Raw genomic sequence first — 27,673 nt, 5'->3', positions numbered from 1 at the left:
AGAAAAGATGAACTTTAAAGAGCAAGATAATGAATGACAGACGACTTAAAAGATTGCAAGTTATATGAATCAGGAAACCTAGAGGAAGGAAGCGAATTCCAAAGACCTGATGTTCAAGGAAAAAAAACTGGAAAATAGAGATTTTGGAGCAGTTAGGAACAGTCACAGTAAAAGGATGAAACTCAATTGAATGGCGAGTAACACGAGAATGAATTTTAGTAGAAGGCACAAGAAACGCTAGCTCTTTAGAGCAGTCCTCATTATAGTATTTGTAGAAAAGAGAAAGAGAAGCAAAATTACGACAATGTGATAATAGTTGGAGGTTGGCTGCAAGAGCAGGTCCAACTATGTTTACAATGTGTTTTTGCACCTTGTCTAAAAAAGAAAGAGCATTATTGGAAGATCCGTCCCAGATATGGTAGAAGTATTCCATACAAGGACAGATTTGAGATTTATAGAGATAAAGAATAAAATTGGGAGTAAGAAAGTGGCGAGCACAATGAAGATATGCAACTTTAGAAGATGCTAATTTTGCAATGGATTTAATATATGGTTTCTAAGAAAGATTGGAAGTAAGAGTTAATCCTAGAAGATGAAGGGTATATGACTCATCGAGTAATGACTTACTAATAAGATCCTCTTGGCTATGGCTCAGGGTTTTTTGTATTTGAAAATTGATATCTGGTAATGGATAACTTTTTATGATAAGTGTTCTTGCTAGAACTTCCAGTTCTCTTCTTAAGTCATCGTTGTGTGAAATAAGCATATTAAATCTCACTGTCTGTCCATAGATGAGGCCAAGTTTCTGGTGTCTCGGATGGTTTGATTGATGGACTGTAATGACTTACTAATAAGATCCTCTTGGCTATGGCTCAGGATTTTTTGTATTTGAAAATTGATATCTGGTAATGGATAACTTTTTATGATAAGTGTTCTTGCTAGAACTTCCAGTTTTCTTCTTAAGTCATCGTTGTGTGAAATGAGTATATTAAATCTCAGTGTCTGTCCATAGATGAGGCCAAGTTTCTGGTGTCTCGGATGGTTTGATACAAAATGAAGAATGTTCATGATGTCCGTTGGCTTCCTGTACAGTTTAGTATGTAATATTCCCCTTGGACTTTTTGAGATGGTCAGATCCAGGAAGCTGATCGTGCAAGGTGAATATTTACAAGTGAATTTTATGCTGTTGTGTAAACCATTCATAAAGATTTGAACAATTCTTCCAATAAATCTTTTATAGAACATGTTCTTGTTCGAGTAGTTATTCATAATTTCTGCGTCTAAAATTCCCAAGAAAAGGTTGGCATATGGTGGGGCTACTCTCGATATGTAATGATATGTGCTTATAATAGGAAGAAGACTAATGAGACTACCGTCTCATTAGTCTTCTTCCTATCATAATCACTTCTTCCTATCGTAACATCAAACTCTAATAGTGGTTGCTTGCAACCTTGTTGGAAGTGAAGATGTTAAAAAAGATATTTATATATTATTACTAAATAGTTCTTTTGTTTTGCTAAATCCAAATTCAAACCTTTCTTTCTAACTTCTATTAGAAAGAAAGGTTTCTCCAATTTTATGTAGCTTTTTGTTTTCATTTAAGTCTGCTAATACAATTTGATGTGTACCAGTAGTCCCTATTTTAGCTCTTTGCCTAATTATAAAAACTAGCTCTTTTTTTGGAATCTTTTTTTTCTTTTTGGCATGTGCAAATAATGGAGGATTCATCATTACATTCTGACAAACGGTTTTCCTCTTGACAAGTAATAATGTTGAAATTGTTTTTCAACATTATGGATGTTAAAATATTTTTTGTATTTTGTATCACATTTGCGCCTCCTAAAAAAAAAGGTCTTCTATTTCTAAGATATTTTAAGACTTTCAGATTCTGTTGGGAGGCAGGAGGATGCATACCCCCTTGGATCTGTTACTGATTAGACATCCTATATTTTTTAACTATTTAAAATTTAAGTAACATATAAAATGAAACTATTCTCAAAAGCAGGTAACATTTTTGATGAAAAAATCATGCATTAGTTAGCAATGTAATTTAAAATTAAAAGTTTATGGTCATAAAAAATTTCATTAAATGTTTTATGACTTGTTAAAAACGTTTCCGAATATGCTTTATTAATAAAAAGTAAATATAAAAAATAATTTTTCTATTAAATTTTGATTTTGAAGTCGATTGTTGAAAATTTGATGGTGGATTTGATACGCGAAGTATAGAATTTTGTTAAATATCAAATTAAATAGTTTAAATAATTAATTTGAGTTAATATAATTTTTATTAATTTTATCCTTTTTAAGAAATTTATTTAAACAATGCACATTCTGCAAATTAATACATCAATTTCACTCCAAATGAAAAATTTTGTTAAATATGTTAAAGTTTTGTTAAATATGTTAATATTTTTGAAAAATATTTTGTTAAAAAACATTTTAAAAATTCTTAAGTTACAAATTAAACCACATGAGCCGCAATTATTTATTCAAACATTTAGAATTTTGAGTTATTTCAGGCTGTTAATTACTAATAATTGAATTTCTATGTTTTGTTTTCGGAAGCTGGAGTGATTTGAGTTTCTAACAATTGGTTAACCTGTTTAATTGGAATAGAAGAAAAAGAGTGGCCATAAGATTCGAGAGTCAAATTATAAGAAAAGTTCTTTGCAAATAGTTCTGCCTTATCCTTGGGAGAAGTAATAAGATCAGTCCTATGAATGAGGGATGGAAAGTTAGACCTACTTTTATTAACAACGCTGTTGAAAATCTCCAAAAGTCTCTTGAGCCTAACTTCTGAGATGAGACATGAGATTTAGTAAACTGAGAGTAATGGAGCTTAGCATCTTACAGCAGCTAATTACATCAACTTCTTGCAATAAAAAATAGTCGTTTGTTCTCAAGAGAGTTGCTTTTTTTAAAAAAGATAAAAAAAAATGATTATGATTAGAGTTTCACAAGAGGGTGAAAACCATGGAGTAACGAGTGATGCGTAAGTTATCAAACAAAATAAAAACATCAATAACTTATTTATAAATGAAAAAAAACTATTACCATATTTTTTTAAAAATAAAGTTTTCATCTTTTAATGAAAATAAGTTATTTAAATGAAAAAAAACCACCATCTGTAATTGATCTCAATTTTGCTCTGACGCTTTTGATAAATGCCTGTAAAAAATTTAAATCAATTTCTTGTAGTTTTAATTTAATTCGATCAATCAAAACTTACTCTGTTGAAGCTTGCCAATCTCCCTCGTAAACCTTTTGTACCAAATGTCCCCAAAGGTGTTTAATTGGTCGTGCTTGAGGCATATTAGGGGGATTGAGTTCTTTACCAACGTAATAGACATATTGGTCTATCCAATTTAGAGAATCTTTAGAATAACAAGATCTTGCTAAATCTGACCAAAATAAATAGTTAAAGTCTCTTGATACTTGTGAATGAATAGAAGAAATTGTTTTTTTAAACATTCATTAATATAGATTTATGAATTAATTGCTACAGTCTTGGAAGTGCAAAACAATGGCTAAGACATACCTCGGTGAGATATGGCTATCCACATTAACAGTTTTTTTGGAAATTTCTCTTTTCCTATAAAATGAACACTTTCTGGGCATGTTTTTTTGTTGTTTGTGTTGTATCCAGAATTTCCAGGCATGTTGTCCCCTGCAAAACCAAAGTATTTTTCGTCATCGATGACCAGAAGCAATTTTGTGTTATAGATTTAGTTAACTAGTTTTCTGCTTCTTTACTTTGCCTTTAATTCTAGTTCTGTAGTGTATTTTGGAGTCTTTTCACGTTTTCTATATTTAATATTCCTTTTTTTTAACTGATGTCCAATTGTTAATTGGTTTACACCAAATTTAAAACTTATTATTCTCTGATTGACCCTTTTTCGATTGACAAGTCTTGTTAATTTGACTTTCTTTTCTCTAGTCCAGGATGTTGGACAACTAGGGTGCTTTCTATCAAAAAGGGTTGCCCAGTTTTAAGTCATTTAGGTAATCAGATATTGTACTTCTAGCAAATCCTTCCTTTTCAAAATGATTTATGATTTCTTTTTTATATGTATATATATTAGGTTTATTTACAAAAAACATTTTAAGTCGCTTTCGAAAAAATTCTTGACCGAAAGTGATTAAAATCGCAAAAACTAGTTGTTATGCTCAAATAATTAAATTTAGATTTGTCTGATAATCGCATCACCTGTTAGAATGAAGCTTCACTGAGAACTGATGAGAAGGATTAAAAGCTTCGATTCCTGCCTGAAGGTTATGTAGGAGGCACGTTTTTCAGCTGAGACATCAGCTGAAAAATGTGCCTCCTACATAACCTTTATGCATAACTTAATAACATATTATTATACATAACCTTATTTGCATAACTTGGTTCCATAAATTCGTAAAGCTTATTTTTTAAAAATTTGATCGGACACTGTCTGACCCAAACTAGTTTAGATCAAACATTTTGTACGGGTTTTTGTAAGAAATTAAATTGAGCTCTGATATATTTCTATAGGCATGATCGATTTTAATTAGTACTGATGACAGGAAGCAAACATTTTCCAACCTTTGCTTAAAAAGCATATCTCACAAGATAGCAGGACATGGAACAGGTTGCACTGGGGGACATGTTACCAGAAGCAGGGTGGTCGTGAAGACTATATATACACCTGACCAATAAAACCTACAAAATAAACTTGATGTGTGTATACATAAAACCTATAAAGTAAACTGGATGTGTGTAGTATTTATCAGTGTGAAGTATCTATAAAACCTATATAATAAACTGGATTTGTAGAGTACCTATTAGTGTGCAGTATAAATAAAGTTTATAAAACAAACTGGATGTGTGTAGTATCTATCAGTGTAAACTCCTGGTTATTCGAATTTGCCACTTTTTCGAAGCAATTTTCATTCCTCATAAATTTTCCTTAACAAACTTTATCCGGTACAGGATTTTCAGCTACATCAAAATTAAGTCTCATTTTAAAATATTTCACATTTTACATAACATTTGCTATTCTTTTATTAACTTTTATTTCTTAATATTTTTTGATAAATAGTAAAACAATGTTGCACTTTTTATTTGTACAAATATTTATTATATATTTGGATATTTGCTAATCAAGCTTAACTTGTATTATCATATTATTTACATATTGTTTAATGTGAAGTTTTGTGTTATATTTCATGTGTTATTTTTTGTTACACATTATTGTGGCATTTTGTTGTAGTGACTACAGATTTTCATGTAGAACTACTTTAAAATACCTAATGTTTTAAATTAACTTTTCAGAATGTTTTAAAAACTTTCAGACCTTATATGTATGTCAGACGCTGGTTGTTAGATGTTAAATAGAAATGATTGAATAATAAAAATTATTTTGTTGTTATAGGTAGTTATGTTCAATTATTTGCCAATTGTGGTAACAGTGATAGCTGGTTCATCTGCTAACACAGGTATTGTTTGGAATGTTAAAACTTTTAAACAGTTTTGTTCTTTGTTTTGAATCACTTTATTTATACATATATATATATATATATATTTTTTTTTTGTTAATTCACCTCCCCAAGGCCGAGAAGGCCACTACAGACGAGGAGACTACTTAATTGTGGTTATAACCCTCTCTCAACTCTATTCCGAAACACGAACCATGACGAACAAGGCGGCTGCCCGAAGAAACAAGTTGAGCGCGGTACTACCAGGGACGTGGTGGGGATCGAACTCGGAACCTCTCACTCATGAAGCGAGCGCTCTACCACTACACCACTACCGCATATATATATATATATATATATATATATATATATATATATATATATATATATATATATATATATATATATATATAATATATATATATATATATATATATATATATATATATATATATATATATATATATATATATATATATATATATATATATATATATATATATATATATATATATATATATAACAATAGTTAGAAGGGTCAGAGTGATTTTGAGAATTTTTTTAAATTAGAACCACAGATACCACTTTTTTAGTAGGCAGAAATAGCAAAATTCTATTAAGTAATTGTTAAATAGTTTAGAGAGTCTAGGGAGTTATTGAGAACACTTTTGATTGGCTGAAATATTATCTAGACCACAAGCTGTCGAAAAGTGAGAAATAATTCCAGCACCAGAAACAGGAGTTATTTAGATGTCTAACAGTAAATTAACTTGTTTATTTGGGATGACAGGAAGAGTCATTAAATCTAAGAGATAAACTAGAGAAAAAATTCTTTGCACATAGTTCTCCTTTACCTAATTATAAAGTAATAAGGTCTGATCCATTTATGAGAGATGGAGTTTTAGGCTTTGTGATAAAGAGAGTTCCTGTGAATTGTTTTGAAGTCTGTGATAGAATATTATCTTGGCCACAAACTGTATTCAAGTTTAAGTGGGAAGTTTATTTGTAGTTATTTATTTGTAGTGCAAGTAGCTATACATAGAGATTTGAATTGCACTAAAATAAAAAGAAGATTTAAAAAAAATTAAAACTAAAACATATGTATCAAAAAGAAACTTGAGTTATAACTTATCTAGTTGGTAGAAAAGTTTTTAAAAAAAAGAGCCTTATTCGATTGGTGAGAAAATACACTAACAAGATTTTTCTTTCCCCAAAAAAAAAAAAAATACAGTTTTTTTACAAGCCATCAAAAAGTTTTTGTTCAAAAAAAAAAAAATTAATTTGACGGTATATAACAAATAATAATTCAGTTCAAATCATAACAATTAAAAATAAGATTCAAATCAGTAAACATAAGTTGTTATTGTTCACTCCAACTTTCTTTTTATTCAACACAAAAAATGTGTTCTTTTTTATGCAATACAAAAATGTGACCTTTTTATGCAACACAAAAAATGCGGCCTTTTTTATGCAGCACAAAAAATGTGGCTCTTTTTATGCAACACAAAAAATGTGGCCTTTTTTATGCAACACAAAAAATGTGGCCTTTTTTATGCAGCACAAAAAATCTGTCCTTCTTTATGCAACACAAAAAATCTGTCCTTTTTTAAGATTTTTCTTTCCCAAAAAAAAAAAATACAGTTTTTTTACAAGCCATCAAAAAGTTTTTGTTCAAAAAAAAAATAAATAATTTGACTGTATATAACAAATAATAATTCAGTTCAAATCATAACAATTAAAAATAAGATTCAAATCAGTAAACATAAGTTCTTATTTTTCATTCCAACTTTCTTTTTATTCAACACAAAAAATGTGTCCTTTTTTAATGCAATACAAAAAATGTGGCCTTTTATGCAACACAAAAAATGTGTTCTATTTGAAAGTTGTAATAGTTGTGCTACCATTCTAGTTTTTTTTATTTCTAACATCTTATTGCATCCTGATTCTGCTTTTTTAATATCTTGGTCACCAAGTCGGACAATTATCATCAAACCATTTATCCAATAAATCATCACACAATGAAAGGTCTTATAAATTTACATTTTTTGAAGAAAAAATAGGATTTATAAGACTTTCATTGTGTGTTGATTTATTGGATAAATGGTTTGTAGGGTAACGTTATTTTGTTTTAATTAAAAACAAAATTTCTGTTTACATTATTTATTTCTTAATAATTTATAAACTCAATAAAAATAACTGAAGGTATCAAAATTAATAATTGAAACTTAGCTTTACGCTTAAAAATAAATCAAAGTTACTTGTGGTTTAGTTAAAGTTAAATATTTTTCTTATTTTTACAGACTATTTTGGAATTTATATTTTTAATGGATTTTTTTGTGGATATCTAAACTTGATACAGTAACTGGAAATTTAATTTCTTTAATTTTCCTAAATTTTATTATACAATTTGTAAAAACCAGTTTTCTAAATTCCTCATTGCACAGTGGTGGTGGACAAAAGTAAAAAAAATACACTCTTAAAAATTACATTACTATATACCATTTTATAGCTTAAATTCAGCTTTTATTAAATGTATATATTTTTGTATAATTATCATGCCGTATGCTTCTAACCTGTAGAATAAAAAGCTTTTTTTTTTTTAAAAAAAAAAATTTTGAACTTTTATTTTCAATTTGAAAAAAAGTTTTTATTTTTATTAAATTGAAAAATAAACATAATATGTTGTTAATTTTCAAACCTTTTTATTGCATAACTTATCTTTTTATTGCATATTTTAATAAAATCAAGTATTTTCTTTGAAATGAGCTATTGTAACACTATTTTGCACGTAAACGCTATGTCAAATAAAATGTCTACTTATATAGTCAAATACTTTTCCAGTACAGTCTAAGGTGGTCCAGTAATTTGAGACTTATATATTGTTCAATATGTATATTTTCAAAATAAATTTGGTAATAATCTGCCGATGTTCGCCTGGTCGATAATGATGATTTTTACAAGTTAGCTGATGTATTTGATTTTATGCGGCAAAAACATTTATATGTATTTTATTCTAAATGGTTATGTAATAATTGGGTTTCAGTTAGTCTTAGTTAGTGTTACAAACTTGTTTTAATATTATTACATCTTAAAATATCTATTTATAAGATTTTGTAAGTGTAATTCATGTTTTTAAATATTTAAAACATGAAAAATAATGATATTTATTCATATATAATACAAGTAATCTTGATGTTAGATAATTCTTGATATAGTTGCAAATGACACGAACTTAACTTTAAATAATAACTTGTCTAATTTCATAAAGCATCTTTGACAAAAATAAAATATATGCAAAAGCTCTAAAACTCGTTCCGAAGAGAATAACAAACGATGGCTACAAAATGAACCGATATTGGTTCCATTTGTAATTGACAATAAGAATATTATTCTAAATGCTTCCATTGATAAAGACAACTCTCAATATCTCACAACTAAACACATAAGTTAACACACGATAAAACGTATAAATAAATTTAAACTTACTACACAAGCATCACCAATATCATGCAAATAGCAAAATAGATACAAATAGATATAAATAGATTAAATTATAATATCATTATTTTTAATCTTATTCAACTTAATTTAAGTAAATGCCTTCTAATTGTATTAACATTTAACTTTAAATTTTTTAAATAACTGGAGAATAACGGATCCTTTTTAGCTTTCCGAATAAATAATTTATCTTCTCGCTTAGTTTTTTTCAAAAAACTGATGATTTCTGAATTTACTCTTCCACCACTGTATATATGTATATATATATATATATATATATATATATATATATATATATATATATATATATATATATATATATATATATATATATATATATATATATATATATATATATATATATATATATACATATATACAGTATATATATATATATATATATATACATACATACATACATACATACATACATACATACATACATACATACATACATACATACATACATACATACATACATACATACATACATACATACATACATACATACATACATACATACATGCATACATACATACATACATACATACATACATACATACATACATACATACATACATACATACATATATTGTTATTATACTAATTCAATTAAATAAATAACTCTCACGTTCCAATAGTATGTTGTCATTAATATGACACTATGGTCCCCAACATGTTCTAATATTCAATTATTATTCCTTTTTCTCCTCACATTAAAGTTATTGTTGAACTCTTTGAGGTCAAAAAGGTAGTTTTCTATTATATCGTATAAGCAGTTAACAACATTTATATATATACATAGCATTAAGAGTTATGACATTTTTTCCTTTACGATCTAATGGCGAAAAAAGGTTTTCTGATTTAAAAATTCTAAAATTTCAAGATCTTGTAAATCGTTATAATTGTCTCTTTGTGTTTGATTTTCTTTAAAATAAACTACCAAATTCGTTCAACAATTTTTTTATTAAAACAAGTCACACACAAATCTCACACTCAAAATACTGAAAATTTTAACTCGAACACTTTTTCAATATGACAAGCTCCCTATTAAACATCAATATATTTCTCACTGGAACCACATAATACCATTTATAAAAAAAAAAGGATTTTTAATAAATACCCTTCTATTACCAGCATTCCTCTTCTCAATCGAAACCAAATTAAGAAATTTTTATTTGAGTATATATTTAATGAATATTAATTTTATCTTTTATTATGAATGCTTTTTTTATATTACTGTATTTATAAAACTATTATTACTTTTATTTTATACTGTCTTTTTTAACTCTGTTAAAAAAGACAGTATAAAACAAAGGTAAATTAATGATAATATTACTATTATCATTAATTTACCTTTGATTTTTAAATCCTATTAATATAATTTATAATGATAGTGATTCAATTGTAGTAATAGTTTTATGGTTATTGCCTTAATTTTTGCAATTGTTATGTTTATTTTAATAATTTCTGTCATAGTTATAAACTTTACTATAATTATTTTTACCATAATTTTTATCCTTAGTTATAATTTTTAGTAAAGTTATCTTGATATAGTTACTATTTGCAAAGTTTTTTTATTCAAATTATTAATAATATTAATATTATTTTTTTATATTATAATTGCAATTCTTAAGTTCATCTTTATTTGTTAGTGATTGATTTTCCTTTCTTTCTCTTTTTTTTTCTTTTTTCTTTTTTTTCTTTTTTTTTTTTCCTTTATTTTGTTTTAAATTCTGTTTTATTTATAGTTTTTTTGCTTTTTTTGTTTGTTTTTTTGATCTTTTTTTTTTTTAGTTTTTTTTGTTTTTTTTTAGGTGTCACTCCATTAAATAGTTTTTAACTATATGAGTGGCACCAAACCTTATGTATGTGAGTTTATAAAATATTATTGTAAATTTTCATATTTTATGGTTAAATAAATGGATTATATATATATATATATATATATATATATATATATATATATATATATATATATATATATATATATATATATATATATATATATATATATATATATATATATATATGTATATATATATATATATAAATATATGCATATAAATAAAATAAAAAATATATATATATATTTATATATATATATAAATATATGCATATAAATAAAATAAAATATATATATATATATATATATATATATATATATATATATATAAATATATGCATATAAATAAAATAAAATATATATATATATATATATATATATATATATATATAATAAATACAACATAAACATTGTTTTAGGAATGATTCTTGAAATGGAAACCGAATTTTCAGATGTCATTGAAAAGATGAAGTCCACGATCCTTGTAAAAAACTAATTAAATAGAACTTTTAATATAAACATATGAATTTTTTCAATTTTAGTTTTTTGCATTTTTGTCACACTATTTTTTCATAGGTTGTAAATATAGTTCTTTTTTAGATTTTTAAAATTCTATTAATGCTTTCAGAGTTTCAACAATTTTATGAACAGTAATGTAATAAGAAGGATTTTGAAGGAGGATGTGGTAAAATTAGGAAGATTTTGGTTTAATTTATAAAAAAGAATCATTTTTTTTACACTGAGAGTGTGACCACTCATTTACTTTATGTTTTTCTTTGTTTACTATTTTAAAAGGTTTGAGAATAAAAAAATCTTTGACGATAAAATGAAAAAAAGAAAAAAATTGTTTTTTTTTAAATTATTAAAATTGTTTATTTTAATCATCCAATGTTCTTTTATAGGGACTCTTTTTTTCTCAGAACAATGCACTGTGCTCTTCTAAGAATAAGTCCGGCGTGATGGGGTATGGGGGAATAGGGAGTGCGACAATTCGCCACCCCATCAATGATTTTTTCGTTCATTTAGTCGGCAAATTTGACTCTTTTCGACAATTTTTAAAAAGGAGTCATTTGATGAAATCCGCTAAGTGGTGATAAAAATTATTTGATCAGTGACTCTTTTAAAAACTTCAAAGCAAAAAGGTGTTTTTTTCTAACGTGTAACCTTAGTTTCGCCCGTTTGCGTGCTTAACGTTACCATAAGATTTCTTTCAAACATCAAATGATTGTTTTCAAGAATTTAACAAGAATCTCAAAAGTTAATACCATTTTGTGTCCATCTTTTTGAATTTCAACGGATTGCAGGCTGTGAGGAGTAGATGACGCTTCTATATAAACAATCTCAATGACCGTCACCATTTTGTTTCCATTCCTTTGAAATTTAATGGATTATAGCCTTCTGTTAAGAGTGGATGGTGCTTCAATATTACCTTTTTTAGTCACTAGCTTTTGAGATTCATTGAAACAAGTGGTTTCAATGAATCTCAAGTGTTAATCAGCATCATAAAACTTGGAAAGTCATTTTTTTTATTTTTTTTTTGCTACTTCAAGACTACTTGTCTTTTTTGTGTTCTACCTCAAGACTTGCACTTCGTTTCGTGGCACTTGTTCATTTGAAACAAAAAGAAAACAAAACATAAGTTGGATATATGTTTAGAAGCAAGGCTTATTTTTAAGAATTTAAACTACATCTCAAACTAAAATTATCTATTGAAATTAGAGTGGTTCAAAAATAATATTCATGATATAAATGTTAACAAAAATGCACTGTTATCTAAATTTACTTTTTTACTTTCATCGGTAAATTTTAATAATCTGAAGACTAAACTATGGAATTCGCCCGCTATCATTTGTTTATTTATTATTTATCACGGTATGTGATGAAATTTAGGTTGATCTATATATAAAATTTTTATATTCCTAGTTTGTTGTTGCTCTAATTTCGCAATCAGTTTTTAAAATACTAAATCCATTCTAATACTAAATTATATCTATCTTTACTTAATCCAATCTGACTAAATGCTGTTTAAATAATTTTTGAAAAATCAGGTCCCGATGACGTCCAAACAATAAAATGTAATAACAAAAGTCTAATGCTTGAAGCCTATTATCCATTTGAGCCATGGGCCCACCGGGGAACTTCCCGGTTTACTCATAAGCCAGTCCACGCCAGCTTCTAATGAGTCTATTTTGAGTGAAAGCTGGTAATAAAAAATTAACGAGCTTTACATTATTGTAAGAAAGACAGTTTTTATGTTGATCTGTCCCTAAGAAGAAAATGTCATTTGCGCTTCATTCGCATTCGCACAAAGCATTTAAATCATATGGAATTTCAAACTGGAAAAAATACCAAAGCTACACTGGTATCGACAAATATACATCGCTTAACCATTACCAAAAGAACGAAATTTTTACAAACAGATTTGAGGAAATATTTTCACAAAGATTTTTCAAACTTTTTTCAGGCAAATAAAACTACGAGCAGGCGTTTTTTTGCAATAGGAAATAGTATAGTAGTTGTATAGCCTTTCAAGTTTTCTTCCATTAATAAAGACAACTCTGCTCTTAAAGCATAAAGTGAAGTTTCAAACAAAATCAATAAGATTTTTGCCTGTGCAACTTTTCGTTTTTTCTTTCAATTTGCGTTTCTCTCGTTAATGAAAAAAATTAAAATTAAAGAAATTCTTGAAAGAAATTAAAAAAAAAACACATCAAAAACGTAACTTAATTTTTTGATTGACGTTTTATTCTATTTTAGTCTTCAAAGAGGTCGTCCATAATTTACGTCACGTTCTATGCGGAAGGCGGGTTAGTGATTTTGTGACGACTCATACAAAACTTGCTACTAAAGTGTTTCGATTTTGTAACAATAGGGGAAGGAGGGGTTAAAAGCGGTCAAAAATTGCGTAACATAATTTATCGACGACCCCTAAAAAGTTGTTGGGACGAACATATCTGAAATTATTTATCGGTTGCAGACCGTAATAAGGAAGTAAGGAACCCAGAACAATGTCGAGTTCGTAATTTAAATGTCGTAGAAAGAGATTCTGTTGCTAATCAGAAATGCTATAAATTTAATCCAATCGCTTGATGCATTTTTTTTCAACATATTTCTACTGCAGAAGATGTTAAAAGTGGAAATTTTAATAAATAGTTTATCAGAAAATCATCAATTACATTTAAGGCTTTTTTAAAAAAAAAAGAAGATATTCAAACAGCGGATCTTCAGAAGTTAAGGAACTTTTTTTTATTACTATTAATGCTCTAAATGTTCTTATTTCCCAATTTTAGTTGACAATTTAAGACCCCAGATCATTTATCATATCTCAATATTTTATTACTGGTCAGTTTTTTGTTGTTGAGTCCGTTGAAGTCTACACAGATGACTTTTGTTATGGAAGGCTAAAACTGCATTGCAATATATTTGTAAATCATTTCAAAACCAAAAAGTGATTATTTTAAATAAGTTATGAATACGCTAATAGACTTAGTTCCCAATTATTGTTGAATTACATAATAGTTACCAAGGTTGAAAGATTCGTGACACTATCATTAGGTATTTTTTGATACCAGTTTATTTGCATCCTGGTTATGCAAGCGATCATGTGCAAGCTACAAGAAAAAAAAATAAAAGAAAAAGATTACCTAAACAAACAAAAATCAAAAATTAAAGTTACTATTTACACAGAGATATTGAAAATAAATTACTTACACATACATGATGTGGGAGGCATTATGATAACAAAAAAGTGGGAGGCATAATAGTACACAAAAAACAAAAAAGCACTTAAGTTTCCAAATAAATGGGCTCTAAATTCCAAATAGGGCCCTGAATTTCCAAATAAACTCCATATAATTGCCCCCTCCTCTTTACAGGGAGGGTGCGTTTGGAGGGGATTGCTTAGCCATGCCCCACCGGAGCATACTGTAACACAAAAGTTTGCTGAGAATAAACTAATTATAATTAACATTATTTTTAATCAATTTTTAATCTTTAATGCTAAAAGAAAAACGAAAAATCATTTAAATATATCTATAAAGGATATGATAAAGTTCTAAAAGTGATGACGAAATCTATAACAACTAAAGTGAAAAAAGTTTTTAAAAATAAGTTTTTTACAATTTTATAGTAAATGGGACATCGGACATTTACAGACCAAAAGTTGTTCTTTGATTGCAAAGCTTTAAAAATGTTCAGACTTAAAGCTCAAAAAAATATGTTAAATTTAAAAATTGCTATAGAAGTGTCATACATCATAAAATTACTAAAGAAGTGTCGTACATCCCCTTTAAAGAAGTATGGAATATTTATGTATGGATGATGTATGTATGTATGCATGTTTATAGATGGAATATACTTCCAAAAAGAATGGCAACTAAAACTAATGATTTTTTTAAATTTAAATTTGCTATTAAACAAATAAACTAATAAAAATATTCTACAAATTAGACTGCATAAAAATGATAAATATAACTAAATTTAACAAAAATAAAAATTATAAACTACATGAATCACACTAAAAATAACCTGAAACTGTTTGGAAACAATTTCGATAAACCCAAGAGCTAAAGACATCTACTACATCTTCGCTATTTCTTTTTGTGGGCTTTAACTTGGGGACAATATTAATAAATAAAAGAATAACAAATCATACGATTATTTGCTATAATTTTGCATCCAAAACGTAGCTATTATTACAATCAACAGAAATGAGTTGTTAAAATTACATGATACTCAAAAGAGTGGTATTGGAATTTAGAGACCAAATACCTGCATTTTGGCTGAAGCTGCACTAAAAGATCAACTGGTCATTAATTAAAGTTGCTTATAACTAATGTCTTGTCTAGCCCATATACTCTATTTAAAGAAAGAGCCATAAACTTGCAAAAAAAAGATTGAAAGACAAATGTTGCTAATCCCACCAGTTTTATTTTTACTTTTTCTTTATTTAAAACTTTCAAGATATAATTTTTTTGTAATTGAAGATGGTGCGCTCCGACTTCGAAACTCGTGTCGTTGGGCCTGACAACGCTTAAACCCAAAAACAAAGTTTCACATTATCCATGTACTATAGCACTAACTTATTTTAATCTGATAATCCATAAAATGACTCTTTTATTAAATGAATGTATAGTAAAAGATTCCTATTGACAATTTTGTTTGAAAAAATTTATTTGAAAAGTGCAGCTAGCTACAAATATCTTCATCAGCTTGCTTATTGGCAATATGCTAGTGAAGAGCAGATTTAGATAAGCCATATGCATCAGCAGCCTTTCTTATCTTAAAGTTGCTGATGCATTTTAGTTTTTTAAATTATTTTGTGACTTATCATAATAAAATATAGTATTTTAAAAGGTGAGATATAAATTTTAAAACAAAATTGTCTTGTTATGACTTACTGTTTTGATAGCATGTTTGAAAACCTTATGTACATGTCTTTTTGTTCAACTCTAATATTAAATTCTTTACAATCAACAAGTTGATATAAAGATGCAGAAACATTTTTACAACTATCTACTGTAATGGTTTTAGATTTACGTTAGAGTAAACCACTCATTTGTCGACAATCTCTCTTGTCGTTGACGTTTAGTCATGAAAAAATATGCTGAGCTAACATTAATTTAAGTATAGTGTCAAAATACTGTCTAAAATGATCGCCTATTATTTCTTTATATATGAAGAAAGTTTGGCTATCGTAAATATAAAAATAAACAAATAAGATCGTTTCGTAAATACACTTAAGTCTTTGGTATGCTATTTATAACTCTTTTCAGACAACCACAAAAAAAAAAAACGAATGAAAATTGTTATCTAATTGATATTTTTTATTTTTCATGCTAATACGGAAATAGATGAGATGAATGTACAAACTTTTAGAATTAAAACACTAAAAAGGGAGTGTGGGTAGAAGAGGTGTCGATGACTGAAAGATATTTATTATGTTTTCCAGTACGCGACAAAAAAAAAAGTTAACATCAATTCTTGATCGTATGCTAGGTATTCTGAGCCACAATTTAGTATTTTATGTGACTTGTGCCAGTGATTTAAGTTTAAAACTAACACTTCAATGAGTAATTGATTTTTATTCCAGTCTTTGACAACACTGCAATCTAGTTTTTAGAGAGCTAATTTAAATAAGTTAAAAAGTATTCCTTTCTTAAATAAAATTACACAGCAAGTTTCCAAATAATTAATGTTTTTTAAAGTTTTTATAAAGTGCTTATTACCTCAGGCTATTTCCTGAAATCTTGTTGTTCTACACTTTTGATAGGAACAATTCTCATATTAAGTTTTGATCCCGCTTCACATTTGCTTCAGCATCTACCTGATCGTTTTTACTGGTTTTAAAATATGGTTTGACAAATTGTGCTGCCATTAGTCTTACCTCGTGTCCCAATTAGTTTTACCTCGTGTCCCAAATGTGGTGCCATTAGTTTTACCTCGTGTCCCAAATAGTTTTACCTTTTGTCCCAATTTGCCAATTTCTCTCGCCTAATAGTTAGCGTCACCACAAGCTTCTATCCCAACACTTTGAAAAATCAGCCATAAAAGTTAATAATTGATCCTTTATTAGTTTATTTATCAGCACCGTATTACCATTTTTATCTACGCCATGAAACTGAAAAACACTTTTTGCAATATCAATTGTGGTAACTTTCATGTGGACGTCCTTATTGTTTACATTATTCATTTTATATTCTGGATCAATAACATTTGTTATCGATTTCGTATATAGGGTACGTCCATTTCATTTTTTTGTGTGAACTTTAAAGAAAATTACGCTCACTTAAGCACTAAAATTTGTAAATTTTCTAGAATTCAAAGCCAAATCCAACAATTTCTTAGTTTTTTTGGTTGTTAAATTAATTAGGATTAATAATATAGGGTTTATAATAAAAATTAATATTATAGACTTTGTAACATGTGTAACATAAATGTAGCAATCTCAATAATATTGCTTTCTATCTTTCATTTGAGTATAATCTTTTTTTTTGCGGCTATACTCAAAGATGAAGTTTTAAGATATAAAAGAAATGATATATTTCCAACAAGAGAGGAAAAAGCTCAACAAACACCTAAACAAATTAAACAAATTATTACCAATTTAGAAAATACAAAAATCTCAATTCCTGCATCCAGCTTATTTTCCTGCATCCGGGTCATTTTCTGTTAGTACTAAAATATTTCAACTCACCCATTTAAACAAATTTTTAATATTTTCTCATTTCTCTCTAAAAATAAAAAACTTAAAAAACAAAAATCTAAATTAACTACTCCTATGTTTGATAAGATAATTAAAAAACATGATCTAAATAAATTTACAAAAACTTTTTTTCGACCCATCAGGAGATTCTTTGGTGTATCTTGTTTTTAAAAAGATGAGCTTGAGTTACGATGAAGACAAAGATGTTGCATATGTTAAGATTATTTTTTACTAATAAAAGATTTCGACTAGAAAACAAGAGGAATTGGTATAAAATATAGGGAATTTGTCAACCAGCTATTTTGAGAAAAAAGGTGTTCACAAACATATTCATTATTTTAATTATTCTTGGTAACACCAACCATTTGTGATTTATACAGACTTAAACAGATTTATACAGATTTAAAGGAATATCGCTATTTAAAAAAAATGTTAGTTAGCTTTGAGACTGATTTTCGTCAAGCTATTTGTATTTTCTCCAAAGAATAATATTGTCATTATTTATACTGGTTTAGTAATACTATGTCTAATTTATCTGCGTTGCATGAATGCCATATTTGACTGGTTATCTGGCGTATTAAAAAAACACTGTCTCTTTTCTTCTATTTATTTGTTCAAAATATGGAAATCATTATAATTCATCAATCAGATTTTAATAACAAAAGTGTATTTTCAAAAAACTTATATGTATGCGGCTTTTTAAAAATGTGGACTCGCAACTTTGATTTATTTATGTGTAGTAAACCAGTAATTCTAGGATTTTGTTATGTCAAGAGCTGAAAGAGATACAGCACTTTTAGCACATATTACAGCACTTTAAAGGGGTAAATCAGCCTATTTTGAGTGGTAAGATTAATATATGCAGCAGAATCTCCTATATAGTTAGCCTAAAGGAGGTGGAAAGGATGCGGTAAGTCGGACTAAGAGTAATGTTGCTTGGGAATTAATATTGGTAAATTAATGGTTATAAAAAACTAACAAAACCCCGCATTCTGCTGCAGAATATTAATGTTTTGTGACTATTTAGATTCGTTGATTTTTTTCCTGCTATTTTAACTATTCTTTCCGTTTAATAATTTAACCATTACACTAATTATCTAGTTCTAATAGTCTATAAACTTTAGCCAAGTTTATGTCTATGAGATACTGGAATGTTGTGGAATACTCAAGAGAAGGAAGTACCAGAGAATATCAAAGATAGCGTAACTTATTTTGAAGAGTTGTTTAGTATTTTACTTCTCGGGTAGAGAGGCTTTAATTATGATAATACAGTATTTTTATTTACCACTATTTCAGAACAGCAAGAATGCACAAGGAAATCGCTTGTATTTATTGGTTTTTCGCTTTTGAATAAAATAATTTCCAATAATTATTGTGGTTATCAAATTTACTATTGGTCTAATAACCTAGATAGTCATTTTTATCAGTTTTTATATAATAACAATTTCTGGTATGACATTAGTATTTTTAAAAAAATTCAAACTTATACAGATATTATCACATTTTGCTCATTACGTAAACATTATGAGATGATTTTTACCTTAATAATCTTTCTTTATTAAAGCAGTTTATCTTTTACTTTAGAGATAAGTTACATTATACCAAACACAAACATCTCTCTAAAGTTACTCTTATTAATGAAAGTAACCATAACAGTGAAGGAAAAAAATGTCTTACTCTTTATTGAATGGGTAAAACATATAAAGAAAAAGAAGGAAAGCTATTAGAGTCATTTTTTGTGAAAGAAAAATCAAGAAAGACTCCACAACTTTACAATAAACATTAATAATTCCTTGTGTCAACAAGAGGAGCAAACCATGAACGATGAGAAAGACTGGTAAAATCTTATTGATTCCAATAGAAATATAAATACGATTATAAATAGTATTTGCAAACCTATACAAGATATAGGAATTAGTTATTTTAATTACTCAATTTTTTATTTTAATTGTAAAAGAATAGATATTTTTAATCCGCTTATTTAGCTTGAATATTACTTAAATTGTCAATTTTATAATAATGATTTACATAGTAACATTTATGACTTACCTATAGGACAGCACCATTTATTATGAAAGGCACATAAAGAAGATAAAATATTCATTACCATGATAAATTTCAACATTATTATTGGCTTTTCTATCATCAATCAACGTCCGCATTTGATAGTGTCTTTTCATTTTGGTTCAACCTTCGATAATCCTAATATTAACCAATTCTATTCAAATTATTCAGAGTTATTGTTAAAATTTATTGATTCTTTTAAAAGCAAAATAAAGTTTACATTCACATTCACATTCCAGCATATAATCATTTAATTACTATAAATGTCGATTTAAGGTCACCCACTACTGTTTCGAAAAAAGAGGCAATCAAGCAGTTTTATGATAAATATAAAGTAATAGGATATTTGTTAAATGATAAATATCTTTTTACACCTAGATAATTTGATGTTTTATCTTATTTATCTGCTGGTGCATCACCAAAAGCGATAGCTAGCCTTTTAAACCTCTTTATATGCACAGTAGAAGATCACATAAATTTAATGATAAATCCTACTTCATCCAATAATAAATCTCAAACTATAGAACTATTTCTGCTAAACATCCTATCTTATAGACGAATCTAGCCCACTTTGCTATTTAATGTTATCGTATTTTTTACGCATATTTTAATGTCACACGGTGTGGTAATTTGTAAAATATTTAGTAATTTTTGATCAACTGTTTTTAATAGCGGTGGGCTAAAAAATGTCTAAAAGGTCTAGAATAAATAACAATAATAAAAAAGATATAACAAATTTAAATAATAAAGGGGTCAAGGCATTTAAAAAAGGAAAGTACAACGAAGCAATTGCTATTTGGCATTAAGCTCTTTAGATAGCTGATTATGCTTCAATTATTTTTATCAAAGCCCACGCTTATAAAATACCAGGATGGCTGTCTTTAGCTCATAAAGGTTATGATGAGGTATTAAAAAAGAACCTCATCATACAAAAGCTAAAGAATTTTTAAAAATTTACGAGAAATTATGAGATAATTTTAAATTAGAGATAATACTGAATAGCGTAGAACAATTTATAACGTTAGAAGGTCATAGTATTAATAATGCAATAAATATTAGTATCTTAAAGGAGATAGAATAAATTGAATATGGAACTTTAGTAAAGCAATTCGCTTACAAAAAAACTGTAAAAGAAGTAAATAACTTAGTAATCATACTAAACGACCTTGGTTATTTAACCACCAAGCTAGGAGAATTAAGCGGTGATCTTAAATATTATACAGATGCATCAATATTTTATCAGTATGCTATTGCCATGTTGGATGAAAAATATGGTGCATTAGGAAAAATTTTAAGTACAAAAGAGAAAAATGAGTTTTCGGAACAAAAATTATCAGAATAATATAAACAATTAGCCTCCATACAACAGTTAATATTTTCTGAAATTAGTACTAATCAATCACAAACCATTCCAAATGTCCAGAATGAATCAACTAGTAATAAAGCTATATTAGCAAAAATACGAGCAAGAACTGAGGAAGGATTAAAAAAAGCAAAAGATGATCGTCAGCAAGCAATAATCAACCAAGAAGAAAAACAACAATATCAGGAATCATATGTAAAAGAAGTAAGAAAGTTATTTGAATTGATAGCTGATGACATGCAAAAGTTTTTAGCCATACTATATAGTGATAGTGAAAAAGAAATTGGCATAACACCACCGTGAAAATATGCAGTGATAGGGCTAGGTTCAATGACATTTAAGCAAATGACACCGTATTCGAATTTAGAATTTGCTATTCTTACAGAAAATGATGATTACAAAAAAAATAGCGATCCTATGGTAAGGGAATATTTTAAAAACTTAAGCCACTTTGTAAGTTTTATGATGATAAAATTAGGGGAGAGCATTATTCCTACCAGTAAGTTTGGTGTAGATATAAGCCATTTAGTGCATAGGGCAGTTAACTTTGATCTTGGTGGTAAAATTCCACTTGGAAGAAAAGATAGAGAAACAGAATACAAGTTAGTGCAAACAATAGATGGAATGCTTGATTATGTTTGTAATGAAATGGATTGGGCAAGTAATATAGATAAGAATCTACCATATATATTGGAAAATGTTTGTTATGTGCATAGGGATAAGCAGCTTTTAGAAACTTATCAGACCAAAGTTTCAGGGTTTTTGGGTGGTAAAATTAATCCAAACGATCCTGTTAGCTTAAAGAACTGTGAAATAAGATCTCTTAATCTGCTAATAGAAAGTGCAATGAAATTGATTATCTACAACAAGCATTGAGTTTAAAACCTAAAGAAATCAAGTTTAAAGGAGATTTAGAAAAACTACAACCTAACTTGTATGATGCTGAAGGTATGTTGTTTGACGTTAAGCAGGTGATATGTAGATTACCTGATCGTCTGATATATAACCTTGGTCTATATTATGGCATTGAAAGTGATAGTGTCTGAGAGGCAGTAGATAAATTAACAAATCAAGGCGTAATTAGCATGGAAGCAGCACGAAACATTAAAAATGCTGTAACTTTTGCAACTACACTTAGATTAAAGACCTTTCTGCATCACAAATTTCAAGCATGAGATATGTCGATATTTTCTAGATCAATCGAAACTGAAGCTGAACTTAAAGAATAAACCAAACAAACATTTCATTTATCTGAAGAAGATTTAGGAGAACAAGGAGAGATGTTTAAATATTTTAATACTGCATCGCCACTACATGAAAGGTTAAGAGATTATTTGTAATGAATACAAGAACCTAGACAACGATGATAGAAAAGCTTTTTTTAAGCATACTGAGTTTTATGTAGATAATGATGCTAATAAAGGGCCTATTAACTATAGACTAGCAAAATATCATCCGGCTCAGAATAAATTAGAGCAAGCAGTAGAAAATGAAACAAACCATCAGAAAAAGTTACAACCACAAAATATTTTAGGAACAATATACGTTATGTTTGATAAGAATGATGTAGCTATTAAGTTATTTGATGATTGTTTATGCAGTTACCAAATCATTTATAAAAAGAAACCTCATCAGGATACTATATATACATATTTTATTTTTTATAATATGGTTAAACAATTCAGTATTTTGAAGATAGCTTAAAGATGAAAAAACTCATCTTTAAAGATGAACCTCATTCAAATGTTGCTAGGTCGTTAAATAATTTAGGAGCAGCTTATGGTGATAAAGGACATTATGATCAAGCAATTAAATATCATGAAGAAAGTTAAAAAGTGCGAAAACTCATCCATAAAGATCAACCTCATCAAATAGTTGCTAATTCTTTAAAAAATTTAGGAGCATCTTTTCGTGCTAAAGGACAATATGATCAAGCAATTTAGTACAATGAAGATTGCATAAAAATGGAAAAACTCATCTTTAAAGATCAACCTCATCAAGTAGTTGCTAGTTCTTTAAATAACTTAGGAGTAGCTTATAGTGCTAAAGGACAATATAATCAAGCAATTCGGTGTTTTGAAGATAGCTTAAAGATAGGAAAACTCATATATAAAGATCAACTACATACAAATGTTGCTGGATTTTTAAATAACTTAGGAGCAGCTTATAGTGATAAAGGACAGTATGATCAAGAGCTTCAGCACTATGAACATAGTTTAAACATAAGAAAACTCATCTTTAAAGATCAACCTCATCCAGATGCTGCTACTTCTTTGAATTATTTAGGAATAGCTTATCATAATAAAGGACAATATGACCAAGCAATTCAGTATTATGAAGATAGCTTATTAATTTAGAGATTTATTTACAAAAATGAACCTTATCTATATGTTGCTGCTTCTTTAAATAACTTAGGAACAGTTTATAGTGCTAAAGGACAATATAATCAAGCAATTCAGTATTTTGAAGATAGCTTAAAGATGAAAAAACTCATCTTTAAAGATGAACCTCATTCAGATGTTACTAGGTCTTTAAATAATTTAGGAGGAGCTTATTTTTATAAAGGACAATATGATCAAGCAATTCAATATTTTGAAGAAAGTTTAAAAATGCGAAAACTCATCCATAAAGATCAACCTCATCAAGTAGTTGCTAATTGTTTAAATAACTTAACAGCATCTTTTCATGCAAAAGGACAATATGATCAAGCAATTCAGTATTTTGAGGATAGCTTAAAGATGAGGAAACTCATATTTAAAGATCTACCTCATCCAGATGTTGCTACTTCTTTTAATAATTTAGGAGCAGCTTCTCATGATAAAAAACAATATGATCAAGCAATTCAGAAATTTGAAGATAGCTTAAAGATAAGAGAACTCATCTTTAAAGATCAACCTCATCCAAATATTGCTAATTCTTTTAAAAATTTAGGGTTAGCTTATGCTGCTAAAGGAGAATATAAGTTAGCCCTAGACTATAGTAGTTAAGGTTTTAAGTAATATGTGTTTTTCTGAATCATTCTTATAAAAATAAAATACAAGATTTTATGGCAAAAGTAAAGGGTTATTTATCTATAATAACCCCTAGCACTAGTGATAATATTGATTCGGATTTACATCTACTTGGAGATTTTGCTACTAATTATGGGTTAAATACACAAGACATTGTAAAGAAAATTCTTATTTTTTATAAACAAAAATTGGTTTTTACAGAATATGAATTGCATTATGTATCGGTTATCACAAGGTTCTGATGATATAAATATACAAGAAAATATAATAAAAGAATATAAGCTAGCACTGATATTTTATTAAGAAGAGCCATCAAAGGAAGAATTATAAATTAAACAAACAATATTTAATAGATTATCTAATAAATCAAGATTCGAAATATATTGAATTATGGCTGGCGGTAGTAGAAGGAGATGTGGAGAGAGTACAGGAATTAATTACTGCTGGGGTTGATTTTGATAATGTGCGATTTGTGACTACTTTATTTTTTATGATTATTTTATTTTTTTTTAATGTTTATTTTTTTGTTGTATATTGAATAAGATGTCAATGGGATGGTAATAATGGAAGGACAACAAAAAAAGTTCAAAAATTAGAAAGAGAACATTAGAGTTTATTATATATAGTGTAAAATAAAAGTGATAGTTGCAACTGTCCAAATAGAATCTTTTTTTAACATTAATGCAAGAGAATTAATATATATATATATATATATATAAATATATATATATATATATATATATATATATATATATATATATATATATATATATATGTAAATTATGTTAGTGTATTTTACAAATAGAGTGCTCAATGTTCTTAAAGAACAGAGCATTAATTAATTAGTAAAAAACACTTATCTAACTTTTATCTTCGACTTGAAGTTTCACTATTGCTGGATCATCAGGAAGAGTCCTGATGACTCTTCCTGATGATCCAGCAATGGTGAAACTTCAAGTCGAAGATAAAAGTTAGGTAAGTGTTTTTTACTAATTTTTATATATAAATATATATATATATATATATATATATATATATATATATATATATATATATATATATATATATATATATATATATATATATATATATATATATATATATATATATATATATATATATATATATACTCAAACTCAAATTTATAATCACAAAATTTATAAATGTGAAACCAAACAAGTGTATATAAATATATATTTGTGTGGTTTAGATACATCGTTATTATATTATATATTGTACTTGTTAGTAAAAACTGTTTGTAGACCAACTTCCTTTTTTATGAAATAAATGTGTTGTATATGCTTAAAACCAGATGTAAATCAGGTTGTGAGCTAAGTAACTTAATTGAAAAAAGTTCATAGTTTTTTCCATCAGAACTGTCAACTTTCAGAGATATTCTTAAGTACCAAGTATTCAAATTTAAAAAGCAATAACAGAGATAGTTCCATTTAATTTATATTCTTAAAGAAAGATGACTGAATTTGGCATTGGAAGCCCCAGTTTTTTACATTACTAATATTAATACTGGATGGGCATCGAAAGTGATACGGTGGGTTCGAAAAAACCTAACAGGAATTTTGGGTTAAGAAATCTTATTAGATTTTAATGTCTTAATGGTTAAGTTACTTAAGCCATCGATCATTAGTCAGGACTACTTGAAAATGTTAAAGTCAAAATTATTCAACTTTACCGCTTGGTAAGGTTGAATAATGCTGCAAACCTAGAAATAATCTTGAATTTAAAAGGCATTTAGGGCCTTTTCCTTCTTATCTCAGTCCAGATATTAGTAAAGATATGAACACTTATCGGTGCTATGCAAACCAAATTTTGTTATCTGCATACCAAACTGTGATATTCAGACTAGAGTTATGCCCGAGTAACTAGCATTACATGAAATTGATCTTGTTTGTCATAGTAGATTTCTAGCTACTGCTTTGAAAGCGTGCAGTATCTGATTGTCTAAATACAATTTAATATGTATACAGCGGTGGCCAAAAATTAAAGACCACTCATTTTATAGTTGGTTTCTTAATCTTTAAATTAAAATTAAGAAGATTCTAATTGACATATTAATTTTTTTTTTTTAATATCTTGTTAATTAAAACATACGGATTAAAGTGGTATAATTTTTTTAATCTAATTCTAATTAAATAGCGTTTAACTTATTAAAAAACTGATGAATACTTATAAATCTTCTTTAAATAAATTGGACAAAATTTAACGACCACTTTCAAATCATTAATTTGCACTTAATAAAAATAATAATCCATTTTTTTTTTTAACTGTCTTAATTACTTATTACGTTGGCTATAAAATAAAATGTCGAAACCTGAGTCGATATCAAATAAAAATTTATTTTTTGAATTGCAATAAGGATATAAAAAAATTGCAAAAATGCGTGCAAAGATCGAAGAAAAAGACAGATCGCGGCTCTTGTATTAAAAGAAGAAGGCTATAGCATCAGACAAATAGCAGAAAAGCTCGGAAGGTCTCACTCTTGCATTATTAACATAATTTAACGATACAAAGCGACCCGGTCAATTAATGATCGTCATAGGACTGGACGCAATCAAATTTCAAATGACCGTGATGTTCGCTCGTTAGTGAAATTAATGAAAGAAAACAGACAGGTATCATCTACAGACTTATCTACGAAATGGACACTGTCAAATGGTCTGAAAGCAAGCCCTAGAACTGTGCGGAGGGTCCTCCACAATTTAAATTTTTTATGGCGTGCTGCTGCAAAAAAACCACGCTTAAATAAAAAAACAAAAATTTGCCAGGAAAGAGTGGTGCAAACTACATAAAATTTGGTCAACAGATCAGTGGAGCCGTGTGGTCATTAGTGATGACACGAACGTTGAGGTAGACAACAGAAAAGGTCGCGTAATGTTGCGTAGACTTCCAAGCGAACGGTTTGATGAATCATGCATTTTGAAGTGAACAAAACAAGGCAGTGGTTCAATAGGCATTTGGGCCTGTATGAGTGCCTGTGGAGTTAGCGTTTTTCATTTATTCGATGGTAGACAACAAAGAAAGGTACATCGAAATTTTGGAAAACTCGCTTAATCCTAGCATTGATTTATGGCAGTTGCAAGATGGATTTATTTTCCAGCGATTGGTTCAATTCTAATAAAATTCAAGTGCTTCCACGGCCTGCCAATAGTCTAGACTTGAATCCAATAGAGAATTTATGGTCGTGGCTTGACAAGCTTGGTAAAGAACAACTTTACAATTTTGAA

The 27,673-nt window shown here is 27.8% G+C and overlaps 1 protein-coding gene across 1 annotated transcript in view; it reads left to right on the top strand.

The window, feature by feature from the left end:
• The window catches only part of LOC136090880 (ragulator complex protein LAMTOR3-A-like), a 47,722-nt gene extending 36,412 nt beyond the window's left edge, over positions 1 to 11,310 (top strand). Inside the window, exons 6-7 of the mRNA XM_065817856.1 lie at positions 5,403 to 5,466; positions 11,209 to 11,310. Of these exons, the coding sequence (XP_065673928.1) occupies positions 5,403 to 5,466; positions 11,209 to 11,285 (141 nt within the window). The 3' untranslated portion in view covers positions 11,286 to 11,310. The remainder of the gene's footprint in view (positions 1 to 5,402; positions 5,467 to 11,208) is intronic.
• Positions 11,311 to 27,673: the final 16,363 nt, after the last annotated feature.

Source organism: Hydra vulgaris, chromosome 14 (genome assembly GCF_038396675.1).
Source record: "Hydra vulgaris chromosome 14, alternate assembly HydraT2T_AEP".
Classification (NCBI taxonomy): Eukaryota; Metazoa; Cnidaria; class Hydrozoa; order Anthoathecata; family Hydridae; genus Hydra; species Hydra vulgaris.
Note: the sequence above shows the minus strand (reverse complement) of the source record. Positions and strands in the feature narration are given on the sequence as shown.